This window comes from Staurois parvus, unplaced genomic scaffold (assembly GCF_062004578.1).
Source record: "Staurois parvus isolate SC_StPar_1 unplaced genomic scaffold, SC_StPar_1.0 ptg000018l, whole genome shotgun sequence".
Taxonomy (NCBI): Eukaryota; Metazoa; Chordata; class Amphibia; order Anura; family Ranidae; genus Staurois; species Staurois parvus.
The window spans coordinates 24,042,051-24,069,911 of record NW_028317814.1 but is presented as its reverse complement, the minus strand read 5'-3'; the positions used below and the strand labels follow the sequence as shown (position 1 = coordinate 24,069,911).

The window sequence follows — 27,861 nt, the reverse complement described above, 5'->3', positions numbered from 1 at the left end:
TGTCCAGGAACCTTACAGTAGTGACAGGCTTACTATTTAAGACTTAACTAAACATATCTATTTAACGGTTTTTCAATGCAGTGTCATTCAAGACATGCCGTAAATAAGGTTCCATGTACGGGGGGCGTTTGGAAAACGCTTCTGAACAATGGAAACTGACTGCTGGAAAACGTAGGTTAAAAAAAAGTCTGCTTAGCCGCGTTTGCATAACGTGTTTGAGCGTTTGCATTTAGAAGCATTTTTTAAAGATAACCTCAGGAAAATTAACTATTTCGTACATTTTGAGAGAAATAGAGAGAGTAGAAGCAGAGAGAGCAGTATTTGTTGAGATTAGCTGTCTTTTTTTTTTTTTTAGATTTTTTTTTTTTAGATTTTTTTTGTGGTGTTTGGATGTGTTTCAGCTTATTTCTGTGCAGAAATTATTGCAGCAGTGTCTAACATATTTTCTTTCATGTGAAACCTCAAAGTATGGTGTACCAGGATTATTTGAGTACTGGGAAAATGCTTTGCATGCATTTTTCATGATGAAAAAGGCTCTGGACAGCATCTGGAAATGGAAGAGTTAAAAAAAAAATTTCAAACGCTTATAAACGTGGTTAGCTGTGTTTACAAGCATTTGGCGTTTTGAACCGCTGCTAAAATCTACCAAACGCAAGTTTGGTGCGTTCACAAAAAAAGACTGTATACTCAACTGCCTGTAAACGAAGATGTGTACATGGACACATAGGAAAACATTAGGGGGAGTTCAGGGGCTGCTGAAAAAAAAAATGCAGAAAAGCTCCTAAACGCGAGTTTATCAGCTGCAGTGTACATGGAGCCTTACTGTCATGGTTGCTTGTGCTCTCAAATGATCTCCTAGATTGTAAGCTCCAAGGAGCAGGGTCCTCCTATCCCTCTTGTATTGAACTGTATTGTTGCTGTATTGTCTCCCGTTATATTGTAAAGCACTGAGCAATCTGTTGACGCTATATAAATCCTGTATAATAGTAATATATAAATCCTGTATAATAGTAATATATAAATCATGTATAATAGTAATATATAAATCCTGTATAATATATAAATCCTGTATAATATATAAATCCTGTATAATAATAATAATCATGTGCAGCACCAGCTGCAGATTATTAGGAGGCTAAGATGGCAGCTTTCTTGGCTATATAGGACATTGGGGTGTAGTTCCCCCTTAAGCTGGCCATAGACCTGGTGACAGTCTGATTTATTTGCATTAGGCAAAGTGCCTGTGTCTGTGGCAGTGGCAAATGTCCGCTGTGCCAACCACACTTGGGTAAGGCCCCATTCACAAGTCCTATATGGCCGTGGTGCAGTAAAGTATACTACGTGTATCTGGATCCAGGATCCCAGGTGTTTTGTTCAGTGGCAGCTGACTAACCTGTACAACTAAACGACAGGCTGAAAAGAGTCTGGGCTGTAAGCATATATCCACATATCCAGCAATTGACTGCTGTTAGGGACAGATATCCTATCCCTGCAATCTAGGGCAGGCCTCTGTCCTTAACAGCAGGTAACTGCTGGCTGTGCAGACATGTTTACAGCTGCGGACAGCCCCGACTTTTTACAGCCTGTCATTATTATTATTATACAGGATTTATATAGCGCCAACAGTTTGCTCAGTGCTTTACAATATAATGGGAGACAATACAGTTCAATACAAGAGGGTTAGGAAGGCCTGATCCTGGGAGCTTACAATCTAAGAATCAATTGTATGGGTTGAGCCAATGCTAATTTCAACACCTGGGATCCCAGCTGCAGGTATACTTGCCATTTGAAAGCCTTTCTCTTTATCATACACCACAGGAGAAAGTGTATCTTCATCTCCATTATGATAGGGTTATGCTGCCACCTTCAAGTGATTGGATACCGGCAAAAAAAAAAAAGATACAATTCTCCTAGGCATAACCCTTCCCCATTAGGCAAGGCTTCAGTTTTTTGCTGGTGTCCTAGGTCTTTTACAGCTGAGTGGCCTCCCAGTGAGGGTTCAGTGGAACAAAGTCACAGCTGTGGTGTACATAAATCATCAAGGAGGCTCGGGGGAAGTGGATCTCGCCCTGTCTTAGGTGGAACTCCATTTTCCTATGCCACGGGTGTCAAACTGGTGGTCCTCCAGCTGTTGCCAAACTACAAGTCCCATGAGGCATTGCAAGATTGACAGTTACAAGCATTCCTCCCAAAGGCAGAGGCATGATGGGCCTTGTAGTTTTGCAACAGCTGGAGGGCCGCCAGTTTGACATCCCTGTCCTATTCTGTCCACTGTCCACATTCTAGCTGTGCAAAATTGGCAGGCGGATTTTCTCAGCCGCCTATAACTGTCTCTGAGAGGATGAGATCTTCACCCAGAGGTGTTGGAAGAGCTCTGGTGACAGTGGGGAACCCAGGATGTGGTTCTTATGGCGTCAAGGTTTAATGTGAATCTGCACAGTTTTGATTCCAGGATCAGGGGGTCTCAAATTCTCCCTAATGTGCTTTTCTGCGGTTTAAAGCTTCTACCTCAAATACTTTGCAGGATTTGAGTGGAAGGAATTCTGGTGATTCTGATTGTCTATGCCGGTGGATGACCCTTTTGGATCATTTCGATCTACTGAGGTGTGGTCTCCCATTCTTTCCACTCACAGGCTTGGCAGTCTTTTTTTTCAGAGACTGTTTGCATCACACTTGTTGGTGCAGGCCTTTGTGCAAGGTGTAGCGTGCATTGTGCCACCAGTTAAGGTTCTGTGGGAATTCAACATGGTACTTGCAGAATTTTCAATTTGAACCCATTTGGAATATTTTTTAGTCCTCCTGACTTGGACGGTTATTTTTCAATTTGCAATTACTTCAACTTGCAGAGTATCGGAGTTGGCTGCTGTTTCCTGTAAGGAACCGTTCTTGCTGCTCCACCGTGACAGGCTGTTTTATGGCCTGAGCCAACCTTTTTACCTAAATTGGTTTCTTTTTTCCATCTCAAGAAGAACATTGTGTTGCTATCCTAAGCCTCAGATGCCAAGGGGACAAGGCTGTTCACACCTTGGATGTGGTTCATACTGTTAGGTTTTACTGAAGTCTGCTGCTGCAATTTGTCAGTTGGGTTCCCCCTTTGTGCTTCCTGAAGGCCCAAGGAAGGGTCACTTAGCCTCCAAATCTACAATTTTCTCAATTGCTCCATCAACTCCTCTCTCAAGCTTATGGTCTAAAAGGAAATGTTTCACCATTTTTGGTAACTTCTTTCTACTAGGAGTGTCAGAGCTTCTTGGGCTATTTGTCATCAGGCTTCAGTAGCTCAACTTTTTAAAGCTGTACCTGGTCTTTTAACAAAGTTTTACCAAGTGGATGTTGGAGCTGCTGAAGTTCTAACCTATTATGGTTTAGTTTTGGGACCTGTTGGCTTGTTGCCGTGTTTCCCTCCCTCATGTTCAGTGTTTTTGGATATCCCTGTTGTAATGGAGACAAAGATACCCTGTGTCTTTATATGTACAATAAAGAAAATTAGATTTTTGGTTTATCTGCAAAATCCCAGGACACCGGGATCTCCCCACTCTTCCTTGTGGTTTATGGCTTGCTGCAAAAACTGAAGCCTTAGGCGGGGTTTTGTCTAGAAGGGGACTTCCTGGCTTTTTTTTTGGGTGGCAGCATAACCCTATGGTAATGCGGATGAAGATTCCCTATGTCCTGGAATCTACTCCAAGAACAGGATGTTACAGGTAAACCAAATATCCAGTTTCTTATAATTTGTTCAATATAAACAACATTAGTATTGTCTAGAACACTGGTGTCAGATGGGCGGCCCTCAAGCTGTTGCCAAACTACAAGTCCCATGACCAGGGGCGGACTGACCATTTGGAAACTCGGGCACTGCCTGAGGGCCCGGGGTCAGTAGGGGGCCTTATGAGATGCCCCTGGTACCTTTTTCATAGGCCTTTTTGGGCAAGGACACAGGGGCCTCATGATCCCCTATTGCCCGGGGGTCCCCATGAGTTGTCAGTCCGCCCCTGCCCATGAGACATTGCAAGACTGATAATTACAAGCATGGCTCCCAAAGGCAGAGGCATGATGGGACTTGTAGTTTCGCAACAGCCAGAGGGCCGCCAGTTTGACACCCCTGCTCTAGAAGCTCCTTTTTACCTCCCCTCTTCATTTATTAATCCCGTACACTCGGCTGCTGCTGGCTGTTTAGTACCCTAACTTGCCGTAGGACACTTGTATGTCTGCGTCCCCCTTTGGGAATGTTCACAGCTGGCATTAATACCCATATTTAGTAACTGTCATTGCGCACACACAGTGACAGTTCAGAGACAAGCAACATACTAGAGAAAGAAAAGTGTGGCAAGGGAAGCATGTGCTCATGGTTTACAAACCACAAATAACAATTGTTGGTGGGAACATTCCTAGTTTGTTAAATATACTCTGAAGATGATGATCTGTGCCCCCCAAAAAGGACAAATCTAACAGACATAAGGAATAGACCTGAATAAAAAAAAACAATTTTAATTCTGTGGCTGCAGATTAGCCTGCGTAGATTAATTGTGTGTACTGTAGATATTGCTGGTAGGTAATGGATTCGTCTGTGTGATGCTGCAGAGGAGGTTTCATCAGCCCGGAGTATCCTCTTTCCCCGGGTTGTAGGATTGTATTACAGCAAACAGGGGGTCCGCAGGGAAAGCCATTTGCTGGATTGGAAATACTGGATCAGCCCCTAATGGCTTTGGGGAAATGGCTGAGAGAGCGGTGAATGCATTATTCCATCTTATTACAGGGATGTTCTTGTATGGAAAACACATCTTCCAGGCTGTTAATATCATTTCTACACTGTTAGCATATCGATTTGGACAGAACTAGAAAGAGATGGTGGTGTACAGGCGTAATAAACACATTCACAACCGCAGCGCTGGTCTGTGGCTACAATGAATTCATGCAGGATTTAGCTTTATCCAAAAATACTTTAAGGGCTCCATGTACACATAGTTAGTCTGACCGAAAAAGACAAAAGTCCATCCAGTTCAACTATAGAAAAAAAAAAAGAAAAAAGTTATAATCCTGTACCCACAGTTGATCCAGAGAAAGGCAAAAAAAAAAAAAAAAACCCAGCAAAGCATGGTCCAATTTGCTCCTGCTGGGAAAACAATTCCTTCCTGATCCCCCGAGAGCCAATCGGATATTCCCTGGATCAACTTTTACCTATAAATATTAGTATCCAGTTATATTCTGTGTATCTAAGAAAGAATCCAGGACTTTTTTGAAGCAATCCACTGAGCTGGCCAGAACCAACTCTTGAGGGAGTCTATTCCACATTTTCACAGCTCTCACTGTGAAGAAACCTTTCTGTGTTTGCAGATTACATTTCTTTTCCTCGAGACGTAAAGAGTGCCCCCTTGTCCTCTGTGATGACCTCAGGGTGAATAACTCTACACCGAGTTCACTATATGAACCAATGATGTATTTATACACTTACTTACACTGCAGCTGATAAACTCACATTTAGGAGCTTTTCTCCAAGGATCGGGCCCTCCTATCCCTCTTGTATTGAACTGTATTGTTGCGGTATTGTCTCCCGTTATATTGTAAAGTGCTGAGCAAACTGTTGGCGCTATATAAATCCTGTATAATAATAATAATATATAAATCCTGTATAATAATTATTTTCTGTGTTTTTTTTTTTTTTTGTTTTTCTTTTCAGCATCCCTGAACTCTCCCTAATGTTTTCCTATGTGTCCATGTACACTATGTTGTTTACAGGCAGTTGAGTTTACAGTCGTTTTTTTTTTTTTTTTTTTTTTTTTTTTTTAAAGCACCAAACTTGCGTTCAGGAATAGATTTTATCAGCATTTCAAACGCTTGTAAATGCAGCTAACCGCGTTTAGAAGTGTTTTTTAACTGTTCCATGTCCAGATGCTGTCCAGAGCTTTTTTCATCACCAGAAATGCATGTAAAGCGTTTTCCATGTATTCAAATGGACCCGGTACACCAGCGCAGTCAGTTCCAGGTTTTGCGTGAAGGAAAATGGTAGAACGTGCTGCATTATGCTCATGATGGGATCCATAGTGAATACAACCGGAAAAGACAGGTCATCTCCACACATACTGCTCTCTCTGCTTCTGCTCGCTCTATTTCTCTCAAAATGTCTGAAATAGTTAATTTTTTACTGTTTTTCAGTGTATTCTGAGCATTTTGGAAGTTCTCCTGAGGTCATCTTTAAAAAAAACGCTTCTAAATGTGGTATGCAAACGGGGCTAAACAGACATTTTTTTTTTTTTCTTTTTTTAACCTACATTTTCCAGCAGTCCGTTTCCATCGTTCAGAAGTGTTTTCGAAACCTCCCGTGTACATGAGCCCTAATAGTAAAAAAAAAAAAAAATTCTGCATATACTGCTGTCAGGATCAGCGGCGGACTGACAACTCCTGGGGCCCCCGGGCAATAGGGGATCATGGGGCCCCTGTGTCCTTGCCCAAACTCAAAAAAGCCTATGAAAAAGGTACCAGGGGCATCTCATGGGGCCCCTACTGACCCTGGGCCCTCGGGCAGTGCCCAAGTTTCCAAATGGTCAGTCCGCCCCTGATCAGGATTGATGTGGACGGCTTTGTATTGAGACGTGTGTAGTTGGGAACATGAAGCTTGGTTTCAGGTACATTCAGCTTTGAATTTGAGATTCTTCTGAGAACATTCAGCGTTCCTTCAGAGGTTCTTCTGACCTTTTTTCTAAGCCGTTTAAAGCTGCTTTTGCATTCCAGTTGAGTTGTATGGAAATAAGTATTTTGATGCAAACAAATGGTGTACACAAGTCCTCAGACCGCACGACTGGCAGTTATAATCCGGTTGGGGTGTTTGCAAGAGCTATTTTGTCTAAATCTGTTGCAACCGTGAAAATGTGAAATAATGGTAACGTGAGTAAATTCTCACATAAAAATACTGTAAATTAAGATTTTTAAAGCAGTATTAAAACCTAAAACAAACCTTTTATTAAATAGTCGCTTATCAGTTCTTAGATGTGGTGGCTGCGTTAGTCTTCTTTTTTAGGGTTTTTCATTTATTTTCACCTGGTGATTCAGCCAGCAAGTCTGTTTTTAAGTGTACTTTTAAAGCGGAACCTCACGTTCTCAATCAACATTGACTATTTTTTAATCCTTGTGCTGCTAGCATTAGTTAATAGGTAAGTATGTTATATTTGCTTGTTTTTTAAGCTCCACCCCCAGTCTTCCAGGACAGCCCTTGAGATATAGCTCCTCCTCCTTGTGAGCAGGAAACACATTGCCTTTATTATAAAAGGACGTTCCAGCTCCTCCCTCAGCTATTGTGTTTCGTCCAGCTGGATTCGATGCTTTGCCCATACAGGAACCCCTTATGATTTTCTGATGGGGAAGCGGGCCACAGTCCAGGGACTGGCCAGAAGCAGGTGGATGTGAAGGCTGGTGTATTATGCTTTGTCTTACTCCCTTCTTGGGCTGGCAGACAACCTCCTTTTTGTAGGAGGGATCTGCAAGCCATCTTCCCCGCAAGTCGCCGTAAGCTCGCGGTTGGATGTTGAAGCTGACGTCATTTCCAGCGGACGTGCCTCATCACTATGTGCTGAGGTCAGTGCTTCCGGACCTGGTTTTAAAATTCTTAAGTTACTTCCTGGTTTCCCTGCCTAGGCAAATGTCATATATCCCAGGAGTCTTCAGGAGGGGAGGAGGAGTTTTCTCAGCTACTGCTTGGACCTTGAAGAAGGGGACATTCCCCGAAAGCTTGTCCTCAAAATTGTATGTTGGTGCAAATAAAAAAAGTGTCACGTCAGTACTCAATAGTTTCTGTCGCAAGTGCACTAATACGGCTACAATCTCCTTTTTGGGATAAAATGTAAACTGGAGTTCATCTAACACTACCCTCTCACAGACTGACAATGCTGCTGTCCAAAGATGTCGGCTTTACTACTTCATCCAGAATGCAGACACCCTAAGCCCTGCTTCACATATATGCGGCTGTGCGGGCTGCGGTTTGCACGGGCACGAGAGCCCATTCATTTGAATGGTCTCCTGTTCCCCGTGACATGCAGGGAAGTCCCTGCACTTCTGAAAACACAGTCCGCGCGGGAACTGAGGTTCCCCAGTACGGTTTCGTTTTCCAGTGCGGGCGGCGTGCCATTAGAAGTAATGGCACCCGACCGCAGGTCCGCATTCCTCTGTGCAGGTGGTGCAGCTGCATGGATTTTTGTGCCGATCCGCAGCTGCACCACCCGCACGGATGTGAACCTAGCCTTAGGCTGGAAGTGTGTTATTGGCAGATGAAAGGAGAATGAAAAGCCTAAAAAAAACAAAAACACAAAAAAAAGCAAATGCCAACACATTTAATGATTGGTAAGCTGCAATATATGAATTTTTTTTTTCTGTTTGTATAATACTTCACATTACGAAATGCAGAGCTGTGTAAATGTACTGATATATATAGAACGGAGATCAGGTACCACGTACGGTGTGGGCAGCTCCTCATCAATCAATGTGTGTTGTGGATCTCTGTAACCGCTGCGCAGCGCTCTGAAACTGTTTGTACTCTTTAAATAATTGATGATGAGCATAATGTAAGGAAGCCAGCCGTGCTTGTACAGCGGGAAACAGGAAAGCTCGCCATTTATTAATAGCAGGAAAGTGTTTGTCTTTCAAGAGCCCTTCATCAAGTTTTCACCCGTCAATAATGTAAATAGAATGAAATCCGCTTGGTAATCCTGGCGATAAGCTGGAGGCAGAATGATTAGGGAAGATGACAATACTCTGCTGTGCTGACGGGAATGTGAAGCAATAGGGCTGATTAGGAAAACTTTGGACAAGTGAACTCAGTAAGTCTTCAGTTTTAACATGAATTACATCAGTCGCTATTAGAAACGGATTGCTATTGGTAACACTGACCTATTCATCCTGTGGGGTTAGGGCGGGAGTCTCCAAACGTTCTAAACAAAGGACCAAGTTACTGTCATTCAGACTTTAGGAGGGCCGGAGGGGCCGGTGGGAGTAGTAAATATCTCAGTGTCAGTAGGAGTAAAAAATAAGACACAGTGCTTATAGTCAGTGGAAGGTGGGGAATAGGAGGAACAGTGCCCCATCATTGGGAGTAGTTGGAGGAACAGTGCCCCATCATTGGGAGTAGTTGGAGGAACAGTGCCCCATCATTGGGAGTAGTTGGAGGAACAGTGCCCCATCATTGGGAGTAGTTGGAGGAACAGTGCCCCATCATTGGGAGTAGTTGGAGGAACAGTGCCCCATCATTGGGAGTAGTTGGAGGAACAGTGCCCCATCATTGGGAGTAGTTGGAGGAACAGTGCCCCATCATTGGGAGTAGTTGGAGGAACAGTGCCCCATCATTGGGAGTAGTTGGAGGAACAGTGCCCCATCATTGGGAGTAGTTGGAGGAACAGTGCCCCATCATTGGGAGTAGTTGGAGGAACAGTGCCCCATCATTGGGAGTAGTTGGAGGAACAGTGCCCCATCATTGGGAGTAGTTGGAGGAACAGTGCCCCATCATTGGGAGTAGTTGGAGGAACAGTGCCCCATCATTGGGAGTAGTTGGAGGAACAGTGCCCCATCATTGGGAGTAGTTGGCGGAACAGTGCCCCATCATTGGGAGTAGTTGGCGGAACAGTGCCCCATCATTGGGAGTAGTTGGAGGAACAGTGCTCCATCATTGGGAGTAGTTGGAGGAACAGTGCCCCATCATTTTTATTAGCAGAAGGAATATTGCCGCATCATTGGTGCCAGTGGGAGGAATAATGCCCCATCATTGGCGCCAGTGGGAGGAAAGGTGCTTCATCATTGGCGTCAGGGGAAGGAATAGTGCCCCATCATTGGCGCCAGTGGGAGGAATAGTGCCCCATCATTGGTGTTGGGAAGGAATAGTGCCCCACCATTGGTGCCAGTGGGAGGGCTAGTGCCCCACCATTGGTGCCAGTGGGAGGGCTAGTGCCCCACCATTGGTGCCAGTGGGAGGGCTAGTGCCCCACCATTGGTGCCAGTGGGAGGGCTAGTGCCCCACCATTGGTGCCAGTGGGAGGGCTAGTGCCCCACCATTGGTGCCAGTGGGAGGGCTAGTGCCCCACCATTGGTGCCAGTGGGAGGGCTAGTGCCCCACCATTGGTGCCAGGGGGAGGGATGGTGCCCCACCATTGGTGCCAGGGGGAGGGATAGTGCCCCATCCTTGGTGCCAGGGGGAGGAATAGTGCCCCATCCTTGGTGCCAGGGGGAGGAATAGTGCCCCATCCTTGGTGCCAGGGGGAGGAATAGTGCCCCATCCTTGGTGCCAGGGGGAGGAATAGTGCCCCATCCTTGGTGCCAGGGGGAGGAATAGTGCCCCATCCTTGGTGCCAGGGGGAGGAATAGTGCCCCATCCTTGGTGCCAGGGGGAGGAATAGTGCCCCATCATTGGTGCCAGGGGGAGGAATAGTGCCCCATCATTGGTGCCAGGGGGAGGAATAGTGCCCCATCATTGGTGCCAGGGGGAGGAATTGTGCCCTATATTTGGTCTCAGTGGAAATAATGGTGCCTTCTTGTTGGTGTCAGTAGGAGGAATAGTACCCCGAGGGCTGGATAGAGGCAGTCAAAGGGCTGCAGTTTGGAGACCACTGGGTTAGGGAAATGACCATGAATTCTCAGTGAATGTGGGCAGCTAAGGTCGTCCTGCTTGAGCCTTTTGATCTGTGCGATTTAGAAGGCTGTAAATAAGAGGGCTGCAGATGAACAGGTACAACTTATATAGGAGGATTTGTTTCATCCCTGGATCGCCTGAAGCTTGTCACTTCAGTGGGTGTTTTATATAAGGGATTACAACCACTTTAAACTAGCTAAATATATTCCATGCAAATCAAAACAGAAGGTGTGCAAAGTCGTACATTTTTGTTTTCTTAAAAAATCAGCCACAACCTGAGTAGGAAAGCCTGCCCCCTGCCAGAATGCTGTAAAGAATGAGAGTTGCTCTCTGTGGTCCCTTTGCAGAGATCCAATATACCCCCTTCTGGGTCAGAGCTAAAGATCTGCAATCAGCAGGGAGCATGAGCTTTGCTGATTGGAGAGGTATTAGTGTGACTCATGAGGGGGTTTCATCAGACCACTACAATAAAGCCACTGCTTCCCCACAGAGGCGAAGGGTCCCATTTTTGTAACTGCTGACAGGGGACAGGCCTATCTACTCATGCTATGGCTGTTTTAGAAAGAAAATTACCTGTTCACATTACTTGAGAGATCAGACCTGCCCAGAGTGAGCTACAATCCCCCCCCTTTTTAATAGATTGTATGTTTGTCCCAGTTTTGATAGAAAAAGTGACATGGGATACACAAGGCTTTCTAGACTAATGTGATCTGCTGTGGTATTACATTTATTTATTTTTTCTTCTTGCAGTGTCTAATCAACAACTTTATGTATGAATGTTGCAGTATGGTGGTTTTGGCACCTTTTGCTGACAGTTAGAATATTTGGCACTATAAGGTACCCAGTATGCACCTTCAGTTTTACTCTCAGACCTGCCAAGTCACCACACGCTCTGCTCAGAGCGGAGGGGGAGAACTGAGCGATCAGCGGTGTTTGGTTGCTCAGCTCCCACAATAAAGCCGATGGGGGACAGATGCAGCATCTGCATAAATGTGTTTGATAAAAAAAAAAACCCCAAAAAACAAAGTTCATTCTTTTTATGTCTTCCATGTGTATAATATATTCAGTTTGTGGAAACCATTGTTGTACAGTGGGGGATTTCCATCATGCTGGAATGCAGGAGTGGGCTGCGTCGACCAAGCGATTAAGAACTGAATTGTTAAGAGGGATAGCATTATGGTGAAAGAGGAGGAGGCCTGGGTCCTTAGAAATATTATCAGTGAACCTTTGTGTTAGGTGTGTACTTGAGTCCAAAAATGATGTAAGCGGAGGGCAGGACCAGAAGTTGTGCAGTAGATCTGCTTGTGGTGTGCATCACACAGCCCACAGGAATCCGGGATGAACGGATTAAAATGGTCCTTTGTCATATGAGTGATGACATTCCTCCATCGTCTTACGAAAACCTGGTTTTGTTACACTTTGCTTGGTATACTTGGCGTGACCTTTGTGATATCATCTCTTCCGATTCCCTATGACCAGTTCTTGAGCTGCAGTATCAAGTTTCACCTAATGGTGGCACTGCGGGATAACTGTGAAAGAACATCACTGGATCGCATTAAAACCACGCAGATCAAAAGTACCCATCTGTACCAATCACCAATTGACTGGATATAATAATGTTGGTGGGAGATACTGATCTGTCTGGAATTTTATTTTGTCTTCTCCACTAATTTTTTCTTTTAAATTTTCTTTCTTTCAGGTATTGACTACAAAACCACTACTATCCTACTGGATGGTCGGCGGGTCAAGCTTGAACTCTGGTAAGGAAGACGCTGGGAAAAGCTTAGTCTGGTTCAGACTATGGGAATTGAAATAGGATTCTAACCTAAAGCTAACTAGTCTTGAAAATGTCCCTTCCCCCCTCCTATTATTATTATTATTATTATTATTATACAGTATTTATAAAGCGCCAATGGTTCGCTCAGCGCTGTACATTACAAAGGGGGACAGAACATGTGACAGAACAATACCAATACAATGCAAAACATGAGGGGATCGAGGGCCCTGCTCTTTCGAGCTTACAATCTTACAACCTAACACCTATGCTGATTGCTTGTCAGTTTGGTCACATGAACCAGCTTCCCTGTGTCAGCCAGCAGCGGCTGCAGGGGAGAGGAGCAAACGTTGACAATGACTGGGACATGGGAGACGTCACCGCTCCCAGGCATTCCTAGCTGTTGAGCTTTCTCCTCTCCCATGCAGCTGCACGTGACCAGAACGGTTACTCGGCATAGGATCAGGGGCGGACTGACAACTCATGGGGCCCTCGGGCAATAGGGGATCATGGGGCCCCTGTGTCCTTGCCCAAACTCAAAAAAGCCTGTTAAAAAGGTACCAGGGGCATCTCATGGGGCCCCCTACTGACCCTGGGCCCTCGGGCAGTGCCGAGTTTCCAAATGGTCAGTCCGCCTCTGCATAGGATTTAAGAGGTTGGAAAGAACAATTTTAAGACTAGTTAAGTTAATGCTGAAATACAAAAGTTTTGACTGAAGCCAGCAGGCCTTATATTATTCCCCCCCCGGTTACCCAACTACTGAATCAGGAGGTTTTTTGGCTGGATCAGACAATGGCCTTGTGTCTGCATGCACTATTCTCCTCCCTGCTCCCACAACCTCTCTGCTCACACCTCAACATGACCTTCCTAAGTCAACCTCCAGGACCGTTTACTTGTGAGATGGCTTTACCCAAATGCAAGATGCATTAGACCTATAGAGTTCACAAATCTTCCAGTAGTTCTCCACCCTTAGGCTGGCCATAGATGGGCCAAATTGTTGGGCGATAAACAAAAAATCGGTTGTTGCCGATGCTGCCACCAATGCCTACAAAAAACAGCTGTTTTTCGTGGATTTTCCAGCATGACCGATATGAAGAAACGAGAAGATCCACGAAAAACGGTCGACGGCATTGCCCCGCTAACGGCGTGAATATCGGCCGATTTTTCGTGCAGATGAAAATGCAGCCAATAAATAACCCGTCTATGGCCTGTATTCTTGTGGTTCCTGTATACACACTCATGCTCAGCACTGTTTCCCCACGTGGTTGAATGAGAAATACCCTAAACAGCACCCCACCCTTCATTTTATCTGCTACCTTAACCCCTTGACGCCGATGTAACACAAATATGCGGCCTCACAGAACTGGGCTTTTTTCCGTAGGGCCGCATATTTGCGTACCTGTCTTTCTACTGGGAGCGCACCGCACAGCACGCTCCCAGCACAAGACCGCAGTGTCACTGAGAGCACTGGGTCCCATTATAACGATCGGGACCTGTGACTGCCGATTCCGGGTCACATGATCACTGTGTTAGCCTCTAATTGGCTAGCAGAGTGATCAGTCACTGTACAGCCTGGCCCCCTTGGGTTTTTTTTTCGAGAGATCGAGAGAGAGAGAGAGGGGGGGGGGGGAAATGTTTGTATAAAAAAAAAAAAAAAAGAAAGATAAATCTAAAGCGAAAATACCTAGATGAAAGTTTATCTATTTCAGTGCCAGGGTAAGTGTTTGGGTCATGGTCAGGGTCAAAGGTCAGGATTTAAAAAAAAAAAAAAGTGCACTATTGCTTCTGGGCTGTACTACGGGAACATATAACATACACATACATGGTATCGCTGTGATCGTCAAGAGCTGGAAAATTTATTTTGGGTTGTTCTTTGGTAGTAGGTTATGGTAATGACACACAGCTGAATTAAAAAATAATTTTTTTATTTTTTTTTACTATTTTTAGCCAGGTTTCCTTTTGATAATAAAAAAAAAAATCAGGAGACATCCATTACCATTTACCACCAAATGAAAGCCCAATTTGTCCTGGGAAAAAAAAAGAAGGTATAATCTACCTGGATGTACAAAGTAGTTATGGTGATATGGACGGTTGTCAACGTTGCAAAATTGTGCTTAGGCATTTAGATTTGTTTTACCCTTAGGCGTGAAGGGGGTTAAGGACCTTCCAATGACTCTGGTGGCAGCCATTCAAACCTCCCCGTGAACTTTTGTTAATCTCCGACATCCACAAGGTGCCTTCATGGCAAACCATCCTGCTCCATGTGTTGGCACCTGAATTCCAGTAGAGGGCTCTTTCCTTATACCTATAATGCTGTCATTCCCTCCATTCCCCAGCAAATTCTTGGTAGGAATTAATAGAGAATGTGTTTGGGTGAGATGAGCCTGGCAGTTCAGCTCAAAGCAGAGCCCTGACTGTCACTATAAGGATGGAGATCTCAGTAGCGGGGTCACAAGCAGTAAAGACCCAACAGCAGGTAAAATTGTGCTCCCTCCATGGTGCAGAGATGTGAGCAATTCCTCCCACACCTGTATCGGCAGGGTATGATACTCCTTTAGTCTAGGGAGGTGTAATAGAGAAGACCTGTCCACCAGATCACTTGGCGACAAGGTTTTTCCACAAAAGAAGGCTTTATTGGAAAAGTCCCGATATACAAGCCAGAGGAAACCTCATAATACTGTACAATTAACAATACATTGCAGTATACAGCAATATTTATTTCAGGTACTTATATAGCGCCATCCATTTACGCAGCGCTTTACACACACACACACACACACACACACACACACACACACACACACACACACATAGTACATTCACATCCGTCCCTAACCCTCAAGGGGCATACAATCTATGCTCTCTGACTCACATTCATACATACACATATTAGGGCCAATTTAGACAGGATCCAATTCACCTACCAGCATGTCTTTGGAGTGTGGGAGGAAACCGCAGTACCCAGAGGAAACCCACGCAGGCACAGGGAGAACATGCAAACTCCAGGCAGGTGGTGCCGTGGCTGGGATTCGAACCAATGACCCGAGTACTGCCAGGTGGAAGTGCTAACCATTTAGCCACTGTGCTTCCCATAGGAATGAATGGGCTGCTTCGTTCAGACATAGGCTGCTGGAAACTACTGAAGGCACATTGTGAAGTAAGCTCAAAATATCTTGCAATAAAAGTAGAACATTTTTTATTATTATTATACAGGATTTAAATAGCGCCAACAGTTTGCTCAGCGGTTTACAATATAAAGGGAGACAGTACAGCAACAATACAGTTCAATACAAGAGGGAAAGGAGGGACGTGATCCTGGGAGCTTACAATCTAGGAGGGAGGGTATACATATATATATACATACATATATATATATATATATATATATATATGGAGGGGACATATATATATCTAAATAATGCTTAGGAAGAGCAGTTCAGCAGGATGCATTCGAAGCTAATAAAAAGAGCCACATAATTTCCTGAGAGAAAATACATTATTGTACCGATATGATCACGACTTTCCAAAAATTGCTAAACCAGTGGAAAGGCCAAACCAGGAGTGTGACCAATAAAGCTGCCTTTGCTCTTTGACAGAGGTTTTAAAGAATATGTCAACCCAACATTTCATATTTCCGATTTATGTTCCTACTGTACCATGTACTTGTATAAAAAAAAAAAGTATCCTGTTCTCTTTGTAGTGCTTCCCTTTGTGTGAAATCTTTGGTATCCCTGCCAGTACCTCTGCTTTCTTATTAAAACTGAGCACACTAGGCATGAGAGCACAGCGTGGTGAGTGTGCTGGTGAGTGTGCCTGCTCTCTTTCAATGATCACACTTGTATTGACACCCCCCCCTCCCTGCACAGCTATTCACTGGGAAGATCAGCTTGCTTGCTGCTTCTCCACCCTTACCTCTGTATGCAGCTGAGAACAGAGGGAAAGTGATCACAATAAAAAAAAAAAAAGGCAGAGGGAGGTAGCAAAGGTATTTATAGTGTGTGTGTTTTAATATCTATATACAAATGTTTTTTCATTTCTATTTTAAACAGAATGAGTTGTTTTACAAGGTGAGGGTTTACATATACTTAACTCTGCCCTACTGTAAAAACAGAAAACTACAGTTGTGGCTGGAGTTCCACTTTACATTGCTACCAGCACTACAAAAGGTTTGTCATTTTTTCCTCACCTCTGACCTGATTTTTTTTTTTTTCTTCTTTACCAGGGACACCTCTGGCCAAGGCAGGTTTTGCACAATCTTTCGGTCTTATTCTAGAGGAGCTCAGGTAAGATCACATACACAGCCCCAGGAAAAGATTAACAAAATCTTTGTTTACTGGTGTCATTTAATTCCAGTGTCCACTGGTGTTTATGAATACATATCTGTATTGGTGCTTAAAGCAACAGGTTCACCAAACTGCACCCTTTTTACATGCATGGTCTGCTTGGACAAATCACAGTTCACTTTGAAGAAAGCCTGTGCTGAAAGATGTACAAGGGTTAGACCAAAAAATGGAAACACTACATGATTTGCAGGTGTGAAAGTGACAACATGTTTTGCGATAAAAGCGGAAGTGATGTAATATTCTTTTGCTTCCGCTGTCTGATGAGACACCCAGTTAACAGGTGGGAAGCCTTTTGTCATTCACTGCATGTGCTGCTAGTAATACAGAGTCATGTCAGAGCTTCCGGAGCTTCAAAGAGGACAAATTGTTGGTGCCGCTTAGCTGGTGCCTTTGTGAATGGAGTTACCAATTTTATTTGCCATTTGAGGTACAGTATCAAAGATTATGATGGCTAATACAGATTCTGGGAAAACATCGTCTGATGAACATAAACGGTCGACTTGGTCAACTGACCGAAAGACAAAAGGATATTGTGTAGGATTGTAACTGGGAATAAGAAAACTGCTGCAGAAGTGACTGCATAGCTCAATCTCAGTCCTGTGAAGACTATCCGTTTTTCAGGCACACCCGATCAGAACCTTGATCCTCCTCCTATGGAGTGGCGGGTGTAAACAGACATATGTCCTTTAACACCCACCTACATTCGATCTGATAGGCCCAAAACAGGTGGATGGGGATTTGTTCTCCTCCCGTCCAGCTGATCGGATGGCAGCCAGGTGTAAACAGGCAGCTGTTACATCCGACCGCCCATAGAGGAGAATGGACTGTGTCCGCTCTGCATAAGCGGAGCAGACAAGGACCTGTCATCTTCTTCCTCAGTGGACAGATCTCCACAGAGCAAGCGGATCACCATCACAATCCACCCCAAATGAAAGCGGCCTTATGGGTAGGAAAATATTGTCCAGCAAGATCAGTTGAGATAAATCAGTAAAGTTCTATTTCCCGTGTGTTCTATAATTATACTAGCAAAATGATTGTGTTGGAGCCTTTTTGTTTTGATTTTGAAGTGTGCCATTTATTTAACTTCATGTTTTCCAGGGGATCCTCCTTGTTTATGACATCACCAACCGGTGGTCCTTTGATGGAATTGACCGATGGATCAAAGAGATAGATGAGGTAATATTCCTTGGAGCTGCAGTAAATAATGGGCTAACAGTGACAATTAATTTGGAAGATGAGATTGAATGGTGGTAGTAATGACTGCCCAGTACCATAACTTTCCCCCTTTCACTTCTTGTTTTTAAGTTACATTGTTGCTTTGCCCATGCAAGGCATGGTGATCGTGTCTCTGGAAAGTCCATTACATAAATCCTTTTCAGGAGAAGTCTCTATGATAGAACTTTGATTCAAGTTGATCCACTCCAACACCACCATGTTTCCTGTGAGACATTCCCCCCCCATCAGATAACGCACTCACTGGAACGTGGTATTAACCTCCCTGGCTGTCTGATTTTGTCAATATTTTTGAATGTCAAAGCGGTACATTGTTTTTCATGGAAATTTGTTGTTTTATATTGTAATTCTTAGGAATAACTCACTTAAATCTGTCCAAACAAGAGTCTAGTAAACATCCTGGGTACGATAAACATTGAATCCCAAAATCAAAAATTATAATATAATTGTTATAAAAAATACTATAATAAATGTAATTCAAATGTCATCTTTGGTCGCTGGTTCCCACTTTCTGCTTCTTGGAAACTTCTGATGCAGAGTAGCCAATTGTTGCTCTAGGTACCGGTTTGTCTCAGTAACAGTTTTTTCAATAACCTCATCTGCCAGAAATAATTGTAAGTATGCCTAGGGAGAAAGGTCAGCTGAACACCGGAGGATAGATGAATATAGTGTGTATTTATTAATCCATAGGACACACAAAACACCAGGACCTCTTAATGCGTTTCACACGATCTTGTGCTTAATCATAATTAAGCATGCGATTGGGTGAAACGCGTTAACAGGTCCTGTATTCATGTCCTGGTGTTTTGTGTGTCCTATGGATTAATAAATACACACTATACTATATTCATCTATCCTCCGGTGTGCGGCTAAACCTTTTTCCTATTGCATCGTGTGTGGTGGCGAGCCAGAGCCTGCACCTGTTGTGGATTGATCTGGATTGTTTGCCTGAGTGGTATACTTTTTGTTTTAAGTATGCCAAGGGGTTGTCGTGTTCAACGTCTACTTTCATACTAGATGCTCCAGTAATTGGGAATTTTGGTGGTTCTGCCTGATCCGTACTTCATTCAATCCGCACATCACTGAGCTCAGTAGCAGAATTGTCTCTGTCGTCACTTTCAGTATCTGATGATGCATTTCGCCACAAATCATTATCGCTCAATTCTGCAAGTGGTTCTAATTTACTATCGCTGTTCTCTAGCTGGCCTTAAACCGCTTTTGACCTAAAGGGACACTTTTTGGACGTCATGGACATTTCTCAGTTTACAGGCAGAAAGAACAGTAAAAGTGCAGGCAGGGCACAGGACAAAGCACTCGGGACAAAACTGAGGTGAAATGGTTTGATACAGTAATGTAATCCTAACAGATTACAATGTATTGTGTGTATGCCATGTTTTGTTTACTTTTTTTAATCTCCCGCCGGTTCCGTCCCCTGCGTCGCTGTGCTTGTAGGGAAGGGAACCCGGAAGTCGTAATTCTGTCTAAATGCTCTATTCAATTACCATCCCCCATAAAATAACACTCACATTAGGATAAATAGTAAACACATGAAATAGCAATAAAGCACTTTTCACCGTATGGAATGGCCGACTGGCGTCTCACCACACATCCGTGTACAGCCCGCTGCACCACTTCCGAGTAGAAGAGTTGTTGTCAAATCAGATGAATGTGCTGATGTCACGTATGGTCACGTCCTGACGTGTTTCGTCATCACAACTTCCTCAGAGGGTATCCTAATGTGAGTGTTATTTTATGGGGGATGGTAATTAAAGCATTTAGACAGAACTATGCTGCGTGGTTTGTGCTTTATATTTATGAATCGGATTGATTGGATCACATTCTCTGTGGTGGAGATTGCGGGACCAAGAGGAGGATTTATGTTCTGCCTAATTAATACCATGTTCTGGTGAGTGTGTTATCTGATGGGGGGAATGTCTCACAGGAAACACGGTGGTGTTGGAGTGGATCAACTCAAATCAAACTTCTATCATAGAGACTTCTCTTGAAAAGGATTTATGTGGTGGACTTTTCTTTATGCACTTTACTACACTTGGTGGAGGATATTTCAATTATTGATGACCATAATTTACAATTACTGTTATGGTTATCTTTATTAGTATATTGTTATAGCCATAATGGGTGAAGCGCTGTTTTTGTGAGGATCCATATTTGACTAGTAATATTTGAACTTTAAGTACAGTTTACATCTACAATGAGCACTCCACCCAATCCCAGTGCAGCATCACCACAAACGACCAGCCTTTTAGAGCATGGTGTCCTTGGATGATCTACACATGGTCTATGTAGATTCTCAGGCTGCAATTCCAGTCTGAATCAGTAGATGGCAATATTGATGAACCCTAGATGTTCAGCTTATTGAGCCTAAGAAGCCAAGGTCTTCATGAGGCTCCCTTTGTTACTACACAGAATAAAGCAAAGGTAGATTGCTATTAAAATAGTAAATGTCCTTTTGTATATTCTGTAACATGCAGTAAAGGAGTTTTTGATATCCGTAATCTCCTTGAAGTACTTCTTAACTACTTGCCAATCGCAGATAGCCGAATGACGGCTACACTGCGGCCGGACAGTTCTCCTACGCGCCCCTGGGTTCTCCGTGATCGCTGTGTCCTACGGACACAGCTGATCACGTGATGTGGTTAAAGGCCAATCACAGCGGCCTTTTACCATGTGATCAGCCGTGTCCAATGACACGCTGATCACGGGGAAATGCAATTGCTGTTCTCGGCTGCACTTTCCTCACGCTGTCAGAGCGTGAGGAAAGTACTGCCGAGAACCGGCAGTTGTCAGAGCAGGAATCGGCACTAATCATCAGGACACTGATGATCAGTGCTCTGATGATCGGTGCCCAGCAGTGCTGCCAGTCAGTGCCCAGCAGTGCTGCCAGTCAGTGCCCAGCAGTGCTGCCAGTCAGTGCCCAGCAGTGCTGCCAGTCAGTGCCCAGCAGTGCTGCCAGTCAGTGCCGCCTATCAGTGCTGCCAGTCAGTGCCGCCTATCAGTGCTGCCAGTCAGTGCCGCCTATCAGTGCTGCCAGTCAGTGCCGCCTATCAGTGCTGCCAGTCAGTGCCGCCTATCAGTGCTGCCAGTCAGTGCCGCCTATCAGTGCTGCCAGTCAGTGCCGCCTATCAGTGCTGCCAGTCAGTGCCGCCTATCAGTGCTGCCAGTCAGTGCCACCTATCAGTGCTGCCAGTCAGTGCCACCTATCAGTGCCGCCTATCCGTGACGCCTCATTAGTGCTGCCCATCAGTGCCCTTCAGTGCGGCCTATCAGTGCTGCCTCATCAACGCACATCAGTGAAGGAGAAAAATTACCTGTTTGAAAAATGTTATAATAGAAACAAAGAAAAAAATTTTTTTTCAAATTTTTTTGCACATTTTTCATTTATAGCGCAAAAAAGTAAAGCCGCCTATCCGTGCCCATCATTGTTGCATATCAGTGCCGCCTATCCGTGCCCATCATTGTTGCATATCAGTGCCGCCTATCCGTGCCCATCATTGTTGCATATCAGTGCCGCCTATCCGTGCCCATCATTGTTGCATATCAGTGCCGCCTATCCGTGCCCATCATTGTTGCATATCAGTGCCGCCTATCCGTGCCCATCATTGTTGCATATCAGTGCCAGCTCATCAGTGCCGCCTATCAGTGCCACCTCATCAACGCACATCAGTGAAGGAGAAAAATTACCTGTTTGCAAAATTTTATAACCGAAACAAAGAAATTTTTTTTTCAAAATTTTTGCTCTTTTGTTGTTTATAGCACAAAAAATATAACATCCAACGGCGATTAAATACCACCAAAAGAAAGCTCTATTTGTGAGAAAATGATAAAAATTTCATATGGGTACTATCTTGCATGACCGCGCAATTGTCAATCAAAGTGCGACAGCGCTGAAAGCTGAAAATTGGCCTAGTAAAGAAGGGGGTATAAGTGCCCGGTAGGCAAGTGGTTAAACATGGTCAGCTCAACAGTAGCTCTGGGTAACATGCTGAGTGGTAGCCACAGATTGTATGCTCCAGCCTCACCGCTCTCACATAGAATGTCATAAATCCGGGTTGGGTTGTCTACAATCTGGTGCATCTAACCTATAAAGCTGTTTTGCTGGGACAGTTAAATAAGTCATAGAAACACTGAAATCTTTAATTTTTCTCCATAATCTGGCCGCGTAATCACTCTACTGAAGGGGAGGATCAAATTTGAGATTGATCAATCGTCCTTTCCAGCAGGGGTGTAATCTGATCCCTAGATTTCAGTCATGTGACAAGCACTGGAAGAGCCTGGAGCAGCATTTTCTACAGCAAAGGTAAATATTTTATTCCTTCTGTTAGGCTCCATTCACATATAGGTGTTTTGAATTGTGGGCAGAATCGCTGCCATTCTGCCCTCAGTTTAAAAACGTGCTGTTAAAATGCCAAATCGCACAGCGGCGTGTTCAGGTGCCATTCATTTCAGTGGTACTTAAAAACCCAGGGTGATTTTGCTGCATGTGACAAATCGAGCTGCAATCGAGCAAACCAAATTGCCCAAAAGAAGTTCCGGAACTTCTTTCGGGCAATACGCGTTGCACGATTTGGTTTGCACGATTGCTGCGCAATCTGTTGTGGCAGAATCACCTTGCATTTTTAGGTGCCAGTGAAATGATTGGCACCTGAACAGGCTGATGTGCAATTTGACATTTTAACAGCGTGTATTGAAATCGCGGGCAGAATCACGGCGCTTGCGATTCAAATTGCCTATATGTGAACGGAGCTAAACTTTGTCTAGTCTTTTTTAAAAGCAGTAGTCACAACCCTAAACAATTCAAAGTGAACATATGAATAAAAGACATCCAGTGAAAATTGTAAGGATCAGTAGATTCAGAATGATAGAAACCTCAAGTTAAATGCAGATCTTCCTTTTTTTTTTTTTTTTTTTTTTTTGGAAAGCCAAAAGTGTTCGGCTTTGAATAAAGTTTTGTTCTTTTGGAGAGATCTTCAGTCACTTTGTCACAGTGATAACTTTTACCGGGCAGAAAGTGAGTGTACATTTACATGAGATACAGACCAGCATAAAAAGATGGGGATAATAGAAATGATTACCTACTGTGTTGCTGTTAGAGATTTACCCTAACATCCTTACTGATGTTTACAGTTACTTGTAGTTCTTTTTTTACGTTTTCACCTTTCTAAATGATCATTTAAAAAATGAAAAAAATTTATTTTGCCTTTTTCTTTTTTGCAGCATGCTCCAGGGGTCCCTCGTATCTTGGTGGGAAATAGGCTGCACTTGGCCTTCAAGCGGCAGGTGCCCACTGAACAGGCTCGGGCCTATGCCGAGAAGAACGGTATGACCTTTTTTGAGGTCAGCCCGCTGTGCAACTTCAATGTGACAGAGTCCTTTACAGAACTGTCTCGAATAGTGCTCATGAGGCATGGAATGGAAAAGATATGGAGGCCAAACAGGGGTGAGTGTCCTATGCCAAGGGGGGAAAGTGACAAGGTGACTGTGTTAGAAAAAGAGCAAATTGAACACATCTTGTGGTTATGGTTTAATGCTGAGGACAAAAACATGGTGGTAGGAACTGAAACTTTATGGCTAATGGGACAATTCTAATAATCCATAACATACTTTCTAATTTAGGCCAGAAATTGTGTTGTTTTTTTGTCATTGTATTTTAGTTTAGTTTATTCGTTAGAATTGTTTTTTTACTGTTGTTACTGAACCCTCTGTACACAGTGTGTTAAACACCGTATGGGGGGCTCATCAGTCCTCCAGGGTTAAGAATACAATATATAGATGTTTGTCATTCAACAAGGTAAAAAATACACTATATGCAGATGCATTACTAGCCATCGAAATGCATTAAGGATAGGTTCACCTTCAGAAACATGTTACACCTGCATTTAGGGTGTAACATGCTCCTAATCAGTGGCAGTTAAATTCATGTGCCTTCAGTGTAGGATATCAACATCCTTTTGTAAACCATTCATAGGACACATGGCTCTGTGCTGCTGTCGTAGACCGATTCTGTATGTAGAATAAGTGTCAATAAAGGCAACACTTTTTTTTTTTGTTTGTTTTTTTTTGTAGTGTGTATAGGGATTCGATTTCTTGTCGGGTTTTTGTTGTCTGTGCCGCTATTAGAGCTTCACCCTCTCCTTTTGTCATATTTACCATTATTTTCTCAAAACGTGTTCCAGGACAGCCCCCTTGAGACATAGAGCTTCTCCCTCTGGGACAGGAAACATGTAAGCACAGTACTTAAAAAGGCGTACCTCCAGGCCTCCCTCTTCAGTTTTTTAGTGTTTCCTCCGGAAAGATGAGTGCACGTTCAAAGGAACCTATATTGAAGCTCAAGGGTGAGCCGAGACTGCACGGCGGAGTGGAGGCAGGAGGACAGCGAGGCGGGCAGTTAGCTGCGACTTCTGGGGGTGGAGCAACTGCGCTCCAAACACCAGAGGTTCCGGTCGCGGTGACGTTGGGTGCCGGGAGACTTCTGGTTCCGGTCTCCATTCGTGGCACAGGCATCAAGCTCGGGCGGTCGGTGCGGTGTGAGAAACCCAACAGAGGCTGTGGATACCACACCACAAGGGACGTGATGAAAGGTGCTGGCCCCTCTCAGCAAGCAGACCCTGGTTCCTCAGGCACCAACTCCTCTTAGGTAGGCTTGGGGACTTGGGGTTCCCTCTTGCTGATTCCGGGCGGTGGTTTTCTTTTCCTCAGTCTAAGTTGCAGGTGACGGTGGGGTACACTTCCATTTGTCTTCCCCAGCACAATGGTGTTTGGATGAGGAGCCTGGGGCTGATTATCTTCTGTATTGTGTGGTTTTTTTTTTGCTTGTTGTAGGTCAAAACCCAGGACAAGACACAGAGTTGGGCCCCTAAGAAGAAGTGTGCAGTTCGTGTGGCGAAATTGGGTTCTGCTTGGGAAAAGCCCTTATGCCAAAATTGTGTGGATAGCCTAATTAAGGATCAATCATTTACAGCTTGCCATAGGGTTCTCACCTCCATTAAGGATGACATGACAACTACGTTTCAGTCTTTTAGATCCCTGTTGGATAAAATGCAGACACCTCTGGGGCCTTGGACCCAGTCGGCTAGTATGGCAGTATCAGGAAGGGAGGAGGACCCGGAAGAAGATCCTAGGTCCATTGCTTCCTCACAGGCAGGTTAGGGCTCAGAGAAGGATGACTGTGAAGCTTGTGCCTTCAGAGGTTCCAGGTACAAATTGGCCCTTGATGTGAACAACCTCCTAAAGGCTATCTATGAAACCTTAGAGATCGAGGAGGGGGACATATGTCTGTCTAAGCATGACCTCATGTATCAGGGTCTACATGTAAAAAAGACTAGGGTTTTTCCAGTCCATAGTTCCCTGGCTGATACCATTAAGCTGGAATGGAAAAACCCTGAAAGGAAGCCCTTTTTTTCAGGTAATCTAAAAAAGAGATTTCCTTTTTGAGGACGACGGATCCCAGCCATGGAACAAAGTTCCAAAGTTGGACGCCCCCCTATCTAAAGTTTCTAAGAGGACAGACTTAGCATTTGAAGATATGGGGGCCCTAAAGGATCCTATGGATAAAAGAAGGGAAATCTTACTCCGCAGGGCCTGGGATTCCGCCTCTATTTGCTTTAAACCGGCTTTATCGGCCACCTGTGTCGCCAGACATTTTGAGTGCTGGCTTACCCAGTTAGATGTATCTATCGGCATGGACTTCCAGGCAGCAAATTCTAAAATCTTTTCCTTTGCTGTTTAAAGCGGTAGGTTTTCTCGCGTATGCCTCGGCCAAATCAGTCAAGCTAGCTGTGAGGACTTCGGCCCTGGTGAATTCAGCCAGAAGGACATTATGGTTAAAGACCTGGGCAGGGGACTCGGCGTCCAAACTGCGCCTTTGTGCCTTACCCTTTTACGAGCAAAAACCTTTTCAGTCCAGGTCTCGAGGAGGCTCTGGAGCGTACGGCCGATTAAAAAGAGGGCATTTCCTGGGAGTATGAAGAGATTTTACTCCAGGAAGGTCCAGCAAATTAAGGATATTCAGCCCAAGAAACATTGGACAGGGCACAAGAACAAGGGTAAGGGGGGGATCTTATTCAATCCTCCTCAGAGCCCTGCCCCATCAATGACTTTAGCGTCCCAGTGGGAGGAAGACTGGAGACCTTTCTCCCTCGGTGGGCTTCAATCCCCTCGAACTTGTACATTCTGGACTTGATAGAGAGTACAGGCTAGAGCAGGGGTGGGCAAACTTTTTGACTTGAGGGCCGCAATGGGTTCATATATTGGACCCGGGGTCCGGACCAAGAGTAGATAGTAATTCATCCCCCATATAGTAATTCATTCCCCATATTAATTCATCCCCCACAGTACTATTCCCCCCCCAAGTAGTAAGACAAGTCCCCCCTGTGTCAATTCACTTACCTTTGCTCCGCGTGTTCCTCTCGCCGTGTTCCCGCGCCGTTCCGGTCTTCAGGGCGGACTGTGAGAGGAGCCTAGCTCCCTTCACGTTCGTCACGCTGCCCCGCCTACACACATCCTGACAGCCAATGTTTGCCTGCCCTGGCTGTGTTTTTTTTTTTTTTTTTTAGCATGCTCTGCGGGCCGGATTAAAGGGTCTGCCGGGCCGTATACGGCCCGCGGGCCGCAGTTTGCCCATTGCTGGGCTAGAGTTTGACTCCAGTCCCCCCACCAGGTATCTAGTAACCAACCTTCCCAGGGATTGGGAAAAGGCACAGTCCTTTGTGTGGCCTAATTGGAGTCCTGGTAGATCAGCAGGTCCTTACTCAAGTTTCCCGGAATGAGCAGGGGAAGGAGGTGTTATTCCCATGGTTTTTTTTTTTTGGTTTTTTTTGTGAAAAAGTTTTCGGGCAAGTTATTCGCCTTATCTGCGCCCCCCCCTCCCAAAATGTCTTTAAAATACAAACACTTCAGGATGGAATCTGTCTTCTCTGTAAGGAGCATCCTTTCCCCAGGTTGCTTCATGGCTCCGCTGGATCTAAGGGATGCCTATGTCCACATTCTCATTTAACGTGCATGTCAGAAATACCTAAAAATAGCGGTAAGGATGGGTTCAGAGATCCATCACTGGCAGTGTCAGGCTCTACCTTTTGGTCTGGCCTAAGCACCAAGAATTTTTACGAAGGTGTTTGTGGAGACCTTAACTCCCCTAAGAATGAGGTCTGTTATGATCATTCCCCATCTGGACGATCTCCTCTTTGTGGCCAGGTCTCAGCAACAGTTGACAGAGGATCTGCAGGTTGCTCAGGACTTCCTTCAGAGTCTGGGGTGGCTTGTAAACAGGGACAAGTCATGCTTGGCTCCCTCCCAGAGACTTGCCTATCTGGGGTATGAGATTTCCTTGGCAGAGAGAAAGATCTTCCTTCCATGAGAAAAGTTTCTCAGGATAGATCAGGTGCTGGCAGGGTTGCAGAGCAATTTGTCCACAACAATAAAGGACATCATGAGGGCAGTGGGTCTCATTACATCATGTTTCCCAGCTGTCCCATGGGCAAGATTCCACCAGCGGCCACTGTTGGCCTTTCTTCTGAGGGTTTGGAACGGGGACAGATCTGCTTTGGATCTGGCAGCCTGGCTCCCGTCCAGCATCAAGAGATCCCTTTGGTGGTGACAGAAGCAATACAAACTGACCAAGGGTCTGGAGTGGAACACTCCTTATCCGGTTATCATTACGACTGATGCCAGCAGCTTTGGTTGGGGAGCCCATCTGGGCAACAGAGCTGCCCAGGGGTCATGGTCCGTGGAGGAGGCTTAGAGATCCTTGAATCAAAGGTAGCTTCTAGCAGGCCAGCGAGCATTAGATGCCTTTCAGGCAGAGCTAACTGACCATCACCTGCAGATCTGTTCAGACAATATGGTTACGGTGGCATACATCAACAAGCAGGGGGGTACACAAAGCCCTCCTCTTC

At 44.7% G+C, this 27,861-nt stretch overlaps 1 protein-coding gene across 2 annotated transcripts in view; it reads left to right on the top strand.

Annotated features, from left to right (window-relative positions):
* Nucleotides 1-27,861, top strand: part of RAB40C (RAB40C, member RAS oncogene family) — a 78,369-nt gene that overhangs the window by 36,112 nt on the left and 14,396 nt on the right. For both annotated transcript variants that reach the window (XM_089683155.1, XM_089683164.1), the window contains exons 3-6: nt 12,300-12,360; nt 16,597-16,657; nt 17,816-17,893; nt 23,186-23,408. In XM_089683155.1, the coding sequence (XP_089539281.1) occupies nt 12,300-12,360; nt 16,597-16,657; nt 17,816-17,893; nt 23,186-23,408 (423 nt within the window). The remainder of the gene's footprint in view (nt 1-12,299; nt 12,361-16,596; nt 16,658-17,815; nt 17,894-23,185; nt 23,409-27,861) is intronic.